This window comes from Colossoma macropomum, unplaced genomic scaffold (genome assembly GCF_904425465.1).
Source record: "Colossoma macropomum unplaced genomic scaffold, Colossoma_macropomum, whole genome shotgun sequence".
Lineage (NCBI taxonomy): Eukaryota > Metazoa > Chordata > Actinopteri > Characiformes > Serrasalmidae > Colossoma > Colossoma macropomum.
In genome coordinates, this window is record NW_023494787.1 from 3,471,074 (window position 1) to 3,484,423 (window position 13,350).

The 13,350-nt window shown below is 41.1% G+C and overlaps 1 protein-coding gene and 2 non-coding genes across 3 annotated transcripts; all 3 read right to left on the bottom strand.

Moving 5' to 3' along the window:
- Nucleotides 1-2,512: 2,512 nt before the first annotated feature.
- LOC118805228 (polyadenylate-binding protein 1A-like) lies at nt 2,513-12,836 on the bottom strand. The gene is made up of 15 exons (XM_036565886.1): nt 12,126-12,836; nt 8,424-8,617; nt 8,190-8,305; nt 7,367-7,506; nt 7,141-7,235; nt 6,660-6,797; nt 6,080-6,175; nt 5,650-5,922; nt 5,112-5,199; nt 4,443-4,553; nt 4,111-4,256; nt 3,918-4,002; nt 3,439-3,569; nt 3,016-3,114; nt 2,513-2,907 (listed from the first exon to the last, which is right to left on the bottom strand). The coding sequence occupies exons 1-14, from the start codon at nt 12,316-12,318 to the stop codon at nt 3,022-3,024; spliced, it is 1,899 nt and encodes a 632-aa protein (XP_036421779.1). The 5' UTR covers nt 12,319-12,836; the 3' UTR covers nt 2,513-2,907; nt 3,016-3,021.
- On the bottom strand, nt 4,761-4,895 carry LOC118806259. The gene has a single exon (XR_005007095.1). It is a non-coding gene; the product is annotated as a small nucleolar RNA SNORA5 (small nucleolar RNA).
- On the bottom strand, nt 6,487-6,622 carry LOC118806258. The gene has a single exon (XR_005007094.1). It is a non-coding gene; the product is annotated as a small nucleolar RNA SNORA5 (small nucleolar RNA).
- Nucleotides 12,837-13,350: the final 514 nt, after the last annotated feature.

Genomic DNA, 13,350 nt, shown 5'->3' on the forward strand with positions numbered 1-13,350 from the left:
GTGAGGAAGAACATTTTGTAAAGTCAGTTGTGCTTCGGACCCCCACAAGCAGATGAATCTGAGATTTGCAAGTGCACTGAAAGAGAATTCAGAGAGAGCTCAGTCTAAACTTGGTGAAGGAGCATCTTCTGAGGATGTGAGTGAATCATCTACTATGGTCATCACATCTTCATCAGTATGATGTCGATTTTGAGATCATTTGAGTCTGTGTGTGTGATGTTAATACGTATGGGCCGTATATGGAGTCGTGCAGCTAACAGAATATAAACTGCCGTCTATTCGACATGGGTACTGTTTGGCTGTAGTATGACCTTGACCTGTGTAGTGCACTACATAGAGAGTAGGGAGCCATTTGAGACTCAGCCTATTCTTTCCTTTTGTTTCATTCTGCTTTTAGTTCTGCTTTCATGTAAATCACTGTGAATGGCCTTTGTGTTTGAGGTGAGAAACGCAAACAAACTTTTGCCTTTGATTACCGGTAACATTTTTCTCACGCTGAGGTCATGGCAGGGTGTAAAACTTGCTCTGCCAGATGATCTGTTTTAAGTGTGCTATACTATCCGAACACAGCGCTGAGTCTTCTTAGACAAACTCAGACGTTTTCAGTTAAACAGGCAGAGGGTTTGGTTTTACAGGTAATTACGTCGTGTAATTAAAACAGAATTTTTCCATTTCTGCCTTTCCGCTGTAAATTTTCTGTATTTCCGAGCACACGTTGCATGCTGGGCGGTCAGTTAAGATTTAGAACAGGACTGAACCTCCACCATGAAAGAGCAGCTACTCTTTCAACCATGATCAACTCATGTGTGTTAATATCATTGTAACTACAGGACAGCGTTAGGTACCATAGTAACTAAAGACGTTACTACACTATTGAACATTAATTATTCTAACTTCAGCTAATTAAAGTAGCTGCTAAATTAGTGAACGAGCCAGGATAATTTGAGCTGTCAGCTATATATTTTAATATTTTTTACTTTTTGCAGCAAAATTAACTACTTTAATCAGCACAAGCTACAGTTTCTTACACACTCTCTGAAGAACCATTTCACGATGCAAAGAATGGTTTCCTAATGTATCTAAAGGTGTTTTACAGGAAACCATTGGTCTCTACACACAAGATGGTTCTTCACAGGTTCTTTAGATTCTAGACAGAACCATAAACATTCAGAACCCTTTGCATGGTAAAACAGTTGTTCAGATTGATGGAGAACGTGTTGTAACAATAGAGGTTCTGTGTAGATCTCCAGCACATTCTCCATCAACCTGAAGAACCATTTCATGGTGCAAAGAACCATTTGATCATCCAAAGGGTTCTTTGAGTAGAACACGACATACAGGGGCAGATGACAAAATGAGAGACACATTAAACTTTAATGAACCTGTTATGTCTTTTGTAATGCAGTCTGTTTCTTGAACACCTGAAGGTGGGAATACCCAGAATTCTGAGGTTTTAGTTTCTCTTAATTACCTTTTTAATCAGATCTCTTCAAACAAAACCTTTGTTACAGCATTTTATCTTCATGCTAAAGTGCAGGTTTGAATACGTTTATGATGCTGTGTTCATATTTAGCAGCACAGCTTGTCTTGCTGTAACAGATTAAACAGGTGGTGACTCCATGCTTAGTAATCAGTAATTGGGCTTTCAGTAGGCAACCTTTAAAGTTTTGATTTGTTAGGACATCACATTTAATTGCTGGTGATATCACAGCCTAAATAAGTCTTTATTGGCACATTGATATAGTCAACCAATACTGGCTGGGTTGGACTATAGAGAAGAGTTTTTAGATGTGAAGAGCCTCATGAACCTGGTTTGTAGCTCATTTAAGAAGACTGTCCAAAGAGGGAGCTACTGGCACAAAAAACAAACACACTGGGTACTCAAGGATGGTGCTTCACATCAATGACTGTCCTTTTATGGATGAAATTAAAAAAATGAAGGAATTTCTTATGTGAAGTAAAGCAGTGCTTATATATGTACATGTAACATTTACTGCAATTTAAGAGTTTTTCCTTTAGTTATGCTGTGTTCAAATGTTTGCAGTAGACTGACAACAGCGAACTGGATGCCCCATTGTTTTCTGGAAATTCTGCCACTGTCAGCAACAACATTCCACAGACTGCAGCGATAAGCGGAACGTTCCATCAAGAGTTTATTTTCCCAACTTTTGCCATCGACTGCAGCGATAAACAAAATGCAATAAACAATAACTGGACGCTGATTTTTAGGAGCCAAGGGCACCAAACATCTCGTTTAACTCCAGATGAACCCAGTATTATAGAAGAAAAACACAAGTGCAGAGCACCTCCTGCCTTTCTCCATCTAAAACAGCTCTCCTCTGGTAATCACTCAGCAGCACCAGTCACCATGGCAATGTCTGCATAGCTTCATGTCGCATTATCGCTGTGAAGTGTGGAATGACTTTCAATGCAAACATCTGAACGCATGATGATTTGTTATCTTCACAGAAAATGCACCAGTGATTTTTACTATAAAAGACTCAGCCATGCAGATATTTTAATTACTTTATTTGAGCAAGCATATTTTCAATGAGAACCTTCACAAACGCCAGTGTAAATCCGTCCTCGCCTCCCCTCCCAGGACACACCAGCCTTTCCAAAATAAAAGGAGTAAAATAAGGAATGCTATAGGGCTATATTCTCCCTATTTTTTTATGGAATTTCTTTAAAACACCAGATTTTACATTTTTTACTTTTTCCATTTTTCATTTTTTCTGACTTTTTTTTTTTAATTGACTAGGCCTAGCATCCTTCTCTAGACCTGGCAGTCTAGTTTAGTTTTTTTTCCTTTTTTTAAAATTATTTTAAATCTTTTTGCAATGTTTTGTGTTTTTTCAACGTTTAAATTTTTCCCCCCTCGGTGAAGCAAGTTTCGAAGTTCCGCCCCTGCAGAGAAAAGGCAACCATGAGAAAAAAAAGGTGGCATGGGTTGCAGCTGTAAAGCCTTTTGATATATTATTTGATGCATATAAAAATAACAGAAAACCATATTACCTCGGCTTAGACGCTTGGCACACCAGCAGAGTTGGTCACATTTTTCTGAGCGGCTTCCTTAGCCTGGTGAGCCTGGAGCACAGCAACTGCCTCATCAACCTGAAACACATTACACCACATTTAAACTACAATAAAAAGATAACTGTTACTCAATATTCACATTACCCCTCCCATGCTCACATAATTACACAGACCTAGTCATAGAGCTGCCAAACATTTGTCATTTCTTTCTTTCGCAATACCCAAATGGGTTTAACCAACCAGTTTATTGACTTAAGCGCATCACTATTCACTATTTCTGCATTCATGTTCATCTTAACTCAGACATTTACTCTCTTTACATTAGATATTTAGCCACAATTATCCAAAGCAAGCAAAACTCTTTAGTGAGTAAATTTACATCCAAAAGGTAAAGGCAGTGACCTTAGAGCGCAGAGACTCAGGAGACTCCAGCATGTGCAGCAGCTCAGAGTTATCGATCTCCAGCAGCATGCCAGTGATTTTCCCCGCCAGGGTGGGATGCATGTTCTGAATCAGTGGGAAGAGTCGCTCACCTGGAAAAGAAAATGTTACATTTGTAAACGGCAGAAAAACCTATGCTATAGGAATGGCTGTGGTTATTTGAATATGCAAGACATCCAAACTCTTCACAGTGTTCACACAGTTAATCAGGTATTCAAATAAAGCAGCTCAATATGGAATTCATCAAATCATGTATCCTGTTGTGATTTAGTTTGTGTAGAACTGCAGAAACAGATTTATAGATCCTTACTCTTGCTGGCTGCACAAACAACCATTAAAGTTGTGTTTTTATTCATAATGTTTGTGGACATCCAGATACCATGTTAAAAACATATATGCTGAAGGATAACATGCTTAAAAATTCTCTTAGGGTCACTCACCCAGCATCTGCTTTTGCTCTTGTGGAGGTGCTGCGGCCAACATGGAGGCTGTGAGAGGCTCCTGACCCTGCACGTGCACAGCAGGCTGAAGAAAAGGGTGGGGGGGAAGGGGAGAGAGAGAACACCACATATTAGTCCTTCTCCCTGTAGTGGACCTGCAGCCTATGCAAGTCTAAACAGTATGGAGGCTCACCTGCTGCATTGAGACCTGAGGCTGAGTGTTCATGTGCTGCTGTGGGTTGCGCACTCCTGCGGCATATTTGTACTGCGGCACGCTGCGCACTGGAGCTGCGGCAGCAGCTGCAGCAGTCGCAGGCCGTGGGCCCATTGTCTGTGCAGCTGGGGATGAAGAGAGAGATTAATACAGAGAAATTAACAGCACAGGGTGCAAACAGGTTAAAAAAAGGCTCTCCATCAACAGTTTTCCTGCAGGAGATATGCTCTTGCATCAGAATTCACAACTCAAAAAGGGGGTGTATGTTGTGAACATGGCTCAGTAAAAGAAAAATGAATTAATTAACTCACCAACACGCTGAGTGGACATCATGCGGGGCACCTGTGAGGTAGGCCTCATGGCACTGAATGTCTGAGGCCTGGGAGCTGATGGCCTCATGGTGGCTTGCATGTTCTGGAAGTCTAGAAGAGAAATACAGACACCACTGTTTACAATCTGAAGAATGAACTGACAAAAATGCAAAGTAGTTGATTTATGAAATTAAATTAGACTAAAGAATAATCTTTGGATTGATGGGCTAACTTTAGACTAAAGTATTTTCAAAAGCCAATCTTATGATTCTGTTTGCCTGTAAAGGTCCATACATATTGCAGAAATTAGGTTTCAGTGCTTGTACATAGCCCAATTATCCCCACGTATCTACTGTACCAGAAACATGGGGCCCATGGACTATCATCACTGTAGCAGCCATTTTGGCCAGTGTAGCCCACTGAGGGGGTTGCACCGAATTTGACAAGGCTGCAAGAGAGCAAGCTTACCAACTTAAGGACAGAAGAGTAATCTTAATTACTGAGCTGGTTACTCCAGCACCCTGACGGCACTTAAGCCTAAAGTGAAGTATTTTCAAAAATGTGAACTGGCAGTGTGATTCAGTCCAAACTAGTTTTAATCCATTACTGGAGAAACTGGGCCAAAATGTAGGTCAGAATGAAACCACCAATGTCTACAGGAGAACTTACTTTGAGGTCTGACACCCTGGGTAGTCCAACGTGGGCTTGGTCGGAGCTGGGCCAGCTGACTTGTAGGGTAGTACGCTCTGTTCTGCGCCTTGGGATAAACGCAACACTAAAATGTTAGTCTCAAAAGTATATGTATACAAAACAGCCAAGTTGGGAAGAAACTAAATTTACGTAGTATGCAATAATAGTAAGCCACAGTTTGTTTATATATGTATATAATTGTACCCATTCAGATGCAACTAACAGCTGCGTTACATTCAAAGCTTGGAAAAAATTAAATGGCTTAGTACAAAGCACTGCTAGCATGAACGCTGCTCTCCACATAAAATACACAAGAACAGCAGTACAGTATGGCAAAACATTGGAATATTCCATAACAAATGGCTTTGATAACATGTTTGTTGCCATCCAGTTTTGAGTTGGTTGCTGGTAAACAAAGCACCATTATGAAGCTCAAACTAACCACTGCTTGCTTCCATACTTTCAGCTTAATGATGTACTGAAAACCACTGACAACAATACTTATGAAAATGCCAACCTGCGGAATGGCAGCCATGAAGTATCCAGACGGCGGGGCAGCCTGGTACGGGTTGAGGACAGGGTTGGGCACAGCACGGACACTGGCCATTCTCTGCATGTACTGGTTAGTGAGGTGGGCCTGGCGCTCCTCTTTACGTTGAGCCAGGGCCACATACAGCGGCTTTGTAGCCACGATTCGCCCATTCATTTCCGTCACAGCTTTGGTGGCCTCTTCAGGGGACGAAAAGCAGACAAAACCGAAGCCCTTGCTGCGGCCTCCGTCCATCATAACCTAAAGAGGAGAGACAGCGTGAGAATTTTAATGGATCAGCATCAGTTATGAAGCCCAGTTCAAGCCTCATCCTCTGCAAATGCTATTTTTGTTTACATCACTGGGCCAATAGACATCATCCAAGTAGTAAAAAAAGGGTCTCTGATGGGGGAAATACCTTGGCACTGGTGATTGTTCCAAAAGGAGAGAACTCTTTGCGCAGACGTTCATCATCGATGCCATCATCTAAGTTCTTCACATAGAGATTGACACCCTAGAAATTTAAAGCATAAAAACAACTTATAAAAACTTAACAACTAAGATTTAAAATCAAGGACATTAAGGCATAGCTCTACTTAAAAAGTTTGAAATATTACACAATTTTCTCTTTACCCCAAACATTTGGTGTCCAGGGTTTGCTTCCTTAGTCGTACACAGAAGCTACAAGTCTAATGTTACTAACGAGTAATGAAAGAACAAAAAACCCCACAAAAACAAAACCTTGGACACCAGATACATTTCATAATTTTTCAGCTGTTTGGGAACCATCTCCCTCATCAGTTCTGGGGGGAATAAGGTTTCAGCGGTTGTACATAGCCCTATTTATCCCCAGTATCTACTGTACTAGAACATGGGGCCCATGGACTACCTCCTCGCTGTAGCAGCCATTCTGGCCAGTGTAGCCCACTGAGGGGGTTACACTGAATTTGACAAGGCTGCAAGAGAGCAACTTTTAATACGTTTTCAACCAGACTGACCTGATAACGGGTCATACGATCCTGCTTCATCTGCTCAAACTTGCGCTTAAGTTCGATCTGACGCTCCACCTTCTTCTGAGCACGACCAACATAGATCAGCTTCCCGTTGAGTTCTTTTCCATTCATTTCATCCACAGCCTGGATCAAAGATCAAAGAATGAGTGAATGAAGCAATCCTCTCCATTAGGTACAATTTAAAACAATCTGTTGAATATGCATGATTATGCAAATTGGCACCTGCAGTGCACATGCGAACATTAGCCAGGTAATAAACAAGAAAATTATTTTTAAAAAAACAAATTTTTGAACAGAATCTGTTCATGGAACAACCAAAATTGATTTTAGTAACTAAAATACCTCGGACACAAATCTATATAAAAAGCTATCCAGGAGTGAATCTTAAATTACACCTCTTAAAAGACTACATGCAAAAGGCCTTCAAGAACAGCAAAATGCATTTCAGTGCTTAAGATATACTAACCTTCTGAGCATCCTCATGCCTCTCAAAGCTAACGAAGCCAAAGCCTCTGGATTTGCCGGTGTCGTCAGTCATCACGCGGATACTCATGGCATTGCCTAGGAGAGAAAAAAATAAATAAAATTATATATGCGCACACACCTTGGCTAAGCTCAATGCCTAAGTTTAGTAATAGTTGTTCACTGCTGTGTCAACGCTGAGGCCAAGTGTTTAAAAACGTCAGGCTTACCATATTTGCTAAAGACCTCCTTCAGTTTCTCGTCATCCATGTCTTCCCCAAAGTTTTTGATGTACACGTTGGTAAACTCCTTTGCTCTGGCTCCAAGCTCAGCCTCGCGTTCTTTGCGAGATTTGAAGCGCCCCACAAACCTGCAGTTACATTTAGTTTAGAGATGAGCGCTTTCCTGTAATAAGCACTGTTACAAAACCAACATTTAGGCATAAGATGCTGCTGTACAAAGCTATTCTACAACCCAGAACACACCAAAAACAATGCATGTTAGTTTCTACACAACTACTGGTCAGTAAGTGACAGTCCAATTGGCTTATCCATGCTCTAACCACAAATGCATTATTTTTCATACCTAATGCTTTTGAATAGAATAAGATTCACAGAATGCTGGTAAAAATCCTCTTAACCTCATGAGAAACTAGCGCACAATTCTGTTTGTCAAAATCGCCACATTTAAAGTGTGCCATTAATTTAAAACGATATTTTGTGTGTTAAGTGTCACACTTGGGACAGATCAGGACGATTTATTTATAGAACTGTTAACATGGTAGCTAATTGTGTTCTCACTTACAACGAAAAAACAAAGCTTCGATTAGAAATAACACTCCAATTCACTAGTGCAGCGTTTTAAACTGCACGTCATATAGCAACTTGCACTGTAGGAGGCCCAAAGTGAATAAACTGAGCGTGCTCAGGGCAAATGAGCCTTTTACCAATGCTCTGTAAACCTTGTCCAAACCCACAACCCTCGCTATGAAAGAATGCATTTGTGGGCAGAGCATGGACAGTTTGAAGACACCGGCACCAAGAGCTCACTTACACTTTTCTGTCATTGAGCAACATGCCGTTCATTTTCTCAATGGCCCTTTCAGCTGCCTCCTGGGTCTCGAAGTGTACAAAGCCATAACCTTTTGAGCCATTTTCATCACAAACCACCTTGGAAAGAAGACAAAGGGGAGCAAACACAAATCAAAGTCATGCGGCCACCACAAGCAGTCATGCACAAAGTCAGATGAGAAGCATCAACAGTCCACCAGTGCCTAATGAGTCTTACCTTGCAGGACAAGATGTTGCCAAAAGCAGAGAATGTGTCGTAAAGGGCCTTGTTGTCAATAGACTTGTCCAAGTTTTTGATGAAGATGTTGCCAACTCCACTCTTCCTCAGCGAAGGGTCACGCTGGGACCACATGATGCGGACAGGTCTGCCCTTGATCACGTCAAAGTTCATTGTGTCCAAAGCACGCTCAGCTGTAGTTGTGGGGGGAGAAAAATTCTTGATTTAGTGTTTGTTCACAAAGCTTTCAATTACAAGATAAACTCAAAAGATGCCTCAAATATGTTGTTCAGGTGCCAACATTTTGTTAACTGCAAGACAAAAATCCAGCAGTTAGGGCTGAGCAATTGAGAAAATATCTAATTTGGATTTTTCTGACTATTATGGTCGCAGATTTATATTGCGGTTATTTTCTATAAACAAGGCTGCAATCCAGGTACTTTGGCCAAAAAGTCCAGAATATGTACTTTTTCTTGCTTGAGACTTGAACATTGAATATAGTGTGCCTGATTGGCAGTTTGCTATGGTTGAGATGTCACAGTACATGTGTGTTTGGTTGCTTCTGATTGGTTTTACTCGCCTACAAGCAGCTCACAAGTTACTGGGTCAAATTTCGCCACTTAATTCAGCTGCTGATAATGTAGGCTCAAGTTAAAACTGCAGCTTCTGCGATTTTAAAATTGCAGTCTTTCAAAATGCATTTGATATAAAATGATTAATCTTTGAGCCCTGCCAGCACTATAAACATTTACTTGGTAGCTAAACAAAGCACACTGCATTTATTTTATACTCATGTTAACGCCTTATTCTCTGTTCATATTGCACTTTGGTTTCGCTATCCGGTGTCAACCAGAAAAGGATGGGTTTCCCTTTTAAGTCTTGGTTCCTCTCAAGGTTTCTTTCTCTTAGTCTTAGGGAGTTTTTCCTTGCCACAGTCACCACTTGCTCGAGGGGGCTTGGACTCAGATTTTTCTGTAAAGCGGCTTTGTGACAATGGCTGTTGTAAAAAGCACTATATAAATAAATCTGGACATGTTCTCAGGAGCCAGCCCATACAGTACAACATTCGGATCCTACACACGCAATTACATGACAAAAAATGAATTACAATGGAAGTGCTTAGAAATGTAAATTAGACAAATAGCTTGCCATCCTCAAACAAAAAGCAAGAAAGTCCTTTCATTGTTCCACTTGCAGTCACTCGCCTTTATCTTCTCACTCACTGCATTCTCACTATCAGAAAACGTGCTTGTGTAAAACAGGCTACACAGATGCATACCTTACTGATCTACCTATTAGTCCTTTCCGCACAAGTAGTTTAAGGCATAACCTGTTACCCCAGATAAGGATTTGACCATGGTACAAACTGTAGTGATGCCCTTCCTTCACATTTAAGTCCAGTTTATCATATGGAATACAGCCTTTAAATTCCAGGAAATGCTGCAATGATGAACCACAGATTTAATGGAATCATCCAAAATTTAACACTGAGATGGCTAGGGATGACTAATGCACAGATCATAGTTCTCCAAGGACTATAAGGCTATAAGTATTGCATGGTATTAAGCTCCACTTTGAGTCTGATCACATGTTTCAACAGTTTTAACCACACAGGGAAGGAAATGTTCTTTAACCCTTTCACGCACAGTTCTGTAATCAGTGATTTAGGTTTCAAATTGACATGTTATACTGTTTGGAGGTTGAAAAAAAGGATATCCAATAAAGTATAAGTTTGAAATAAGCAGAAAACAACAATCAACAGCAAAAAAACAATCCAAATATACAAGCGTATCCTTCCTTTTGCCAAGATCAATATGCAAAAGTTGATTTATTGACTGTATAATAATATATTGGGACATTTTGCTCACCTGTGTGCTTTGGGCTGGTTCAGCAAAACAAGCAAATTTAGGTTTTCCCACTTGCCCCAAATGTAATCGGTTAGTAAAGACCTGTTTAGAAGCAAACTTAAGAGCTATAGTTTGGCATCAGATCTACAACACTAGCGTATGAATCACTGGAAATGATCTGGCGTCACAGGCCTATATTACTTGTTAGCTACATTAGCACGTACCTCTAGTACTAAAACAAGCAGCAAAGTTCAGAAACAAAACATGTTCTGGCTGATTACATTTGGGCTAAGTGGGGGAAACTAAATTTGATTTTCTGCCAAACCGTCCCTCCCATCTGGGTGGGCTGTAAACCCTATCTTGCTCTTCCACGCAGTCAGGCCTTCAGTTTCAACTCCGACATGCTAGCAAAGGCCATGTGCGCCTAGAGCACACATGCTTTTGGTCAACATGGAGGGAAACTGTTTCACGCTTTATTAAACTGCCCTCACATCTAACTGACCTCCCCAAACCCCTATGATTCAGTATTTGAGCCTGTTAAAGCTGCTCCTTGCTAATGAGCTTAACACATGGTTAGCACTGAGGAGCTAGCAGGCCCATGCTGGGTAGGCCCAAACCAGCCAGCTAAATAACCTTCATTAAAATAACTTTCATTTTCATACAGGGAAGCATCTCCAAGTGCTTTCCAGCCATAATAATGTCAAATTATAAATGTTGAATAATAAATAGCATAAAGCAAGCAAAGGCATGAATTTACAGTTAAGATCACAGCCTTTAAGAAAAGGTTTCTCATAACTAAACTGATGTCAATGCAGATTAATGCAGAGTCCCATCTAGACAGCCTAAACAGATTAATGTGCATTTTTAAGGGGCAGAAAACAGAACAGAAAGTGAGGTTTCTTGGTCAAAGTGCCAATGCAGAGTAACAGAACATGCTACAGAAAAACTGATGTGTCTATACAAAATGCAACATACAAACTAAACCGTGAGGAGTTAAGCAAAGACTTAATGACCATGTCAGACTAGGGAAGCCCACCTTTGGCCCTAAGAGATGGGAATACAGCACAGTTTGAGAGTTTTCACCATAATTACTTAGACATTACCAGCAAACTATCACCTTAACATACATAGAGATACACAACTGAATGAACTCAAACACTCACTGAGCAAATGGTGGCTTTCACAAATAGCTGAGATATTTCCATAATGAGACTTCCCTATTCTAGCTAGTTATAGCTAAAGAGGAATTCCACCAATTCTTCAAAAAAAGAGGTTTGGTGTGAAGTGGTTCAGATTTCTTTACAGTGGTGGTGATAGGATCCAGGGGTCGACATAACATTTTATTTACTAACCAAAACCACCAGTGAACCTACACGAGCCTGAGTTTATATGGAATTTAGATAAGAAAACGGTGGAGAATCTGGAAAAGATAGCTTTCTTTGGGGACTACTCTGGCATACATGTAACTTGCTCCTCCAGCAAGAAGGTATTCAAGTAAATATATTAGTCCAGAACCTTGTCAAAACTGCCATAAAACAGTGTCTGACATCAGGCAGTGAATTCATAACCATTACATGTAATACCTTTCTGAGAGGGAGCTTTTAGAGGTGGACGTCTGGTTCCTATCACCACCACTGTGAACAGTTCTGACAGAGCACTTCACCAAACCACTTTGACGGTTAACATCTTAACCATTTCAGAAAATCTGAAGAACTGGTGGAGTTCCTCTTTAACTAGCCTACTTGCGTCGGTCAGAGAAGACAAACCACCCATCTGTGCTGGCCCTCCAGGCCTAGTGTGGACCTATTAAAGGGTCAGCGGGCCACGTTGCGAGGCCAAACCGAGTGAAACTCACCGTCCGCCGGCTGCTGGAAGTTGACGTAGGCGTAGCCGAGCGAGCGGCGGGTGATCATGTCTCGGCAGACTCGGATGGAGAGGATGGCCCCGGCCGGGCTGAACTTCTCATACAGCATGGCCTCAGTCACATCGGGATGGAGATCCCCGACGTACAGGGAGGCCATCGGGTAGCCGGGAGCGCCGGGATTCATCTACGAAGTCGACCCGAACTCGAGCGGAAAAAAACGAGATTTGAATTTTCTCGACGCTAACGGACAAGCTCCGCTTTAGCACGCAGGCTAACGCTAACGTAACCTTAAAAACGGACTACGTTTTAAAATATCTTCGTGTTAAAATCGTCACCGGAGAGCCAAATAAGAATCTTGGGTTAATAAATTAAGAGATTAAATTAAGAAAGTGACGCTTTTTCTTAAGAGAAACGGGGGAAAAATCGACACAAATCCGTTCGCTCGGCCTGGAAGCTCGGGTTTCGGGGTTGAAGAGTTGTCGTTGAACGTTAGTTTCTCCTGCTGATGTGCCGCGTTCAGCTCCTCCTGCTTCACCGACTTGTTTTCTTACAAAAACAAAAAAAGGATTTTTTAAGAGTTTTTAAGATTTTTAAATTTTTTTTTGTTTTTTATTTTTTTATATAATGTGTGCCGAGCTCAGCAGCACACACGCACTCACACCGCACTGACAGCCGGGGGGTTTCGGGGAGAGCAAAACCCGCAGCGCGGCGCTATTTATATGGCAGCAATACGTCATCGGAACAAACCATTCTAACCAATCAGAAGGGGGGAGAAGGGGGTGTGTGACACAAAGCGAACACATGCTTGGTGTTTTCTACTAAAACTAAGCATTTTCTTAGTCTAAAGGGCAATTCCTCCAAATCTTTCCACATTTGTGCAGAATTAGTTGATTAAGATGTAAACAGAGTCATTCAGAGTGGTTTGGTGCGAAATGCTCCATTCTACAGAAACTTACCGAGTCAGACTTGTTCATAGTGGTGGTGATAGGAACCAGGCGTCCCAAGCGTTTAATGCCTTTAAAAGCTGCCTCACGGAAAGTCACTTGCATACGTTGCTTAATGTATGAGGCATTATTTTAAGGATTTGACATGAAATGTGTATTTTTAAAAGCCATTATCTATTTTTCAGATTTACTATTTCTCCGTCATCAACATTCCATATAAACTCAGAAGACTCGTGTAGGTTCACTGGTGGTTCTGGATAGTAAATAAAATG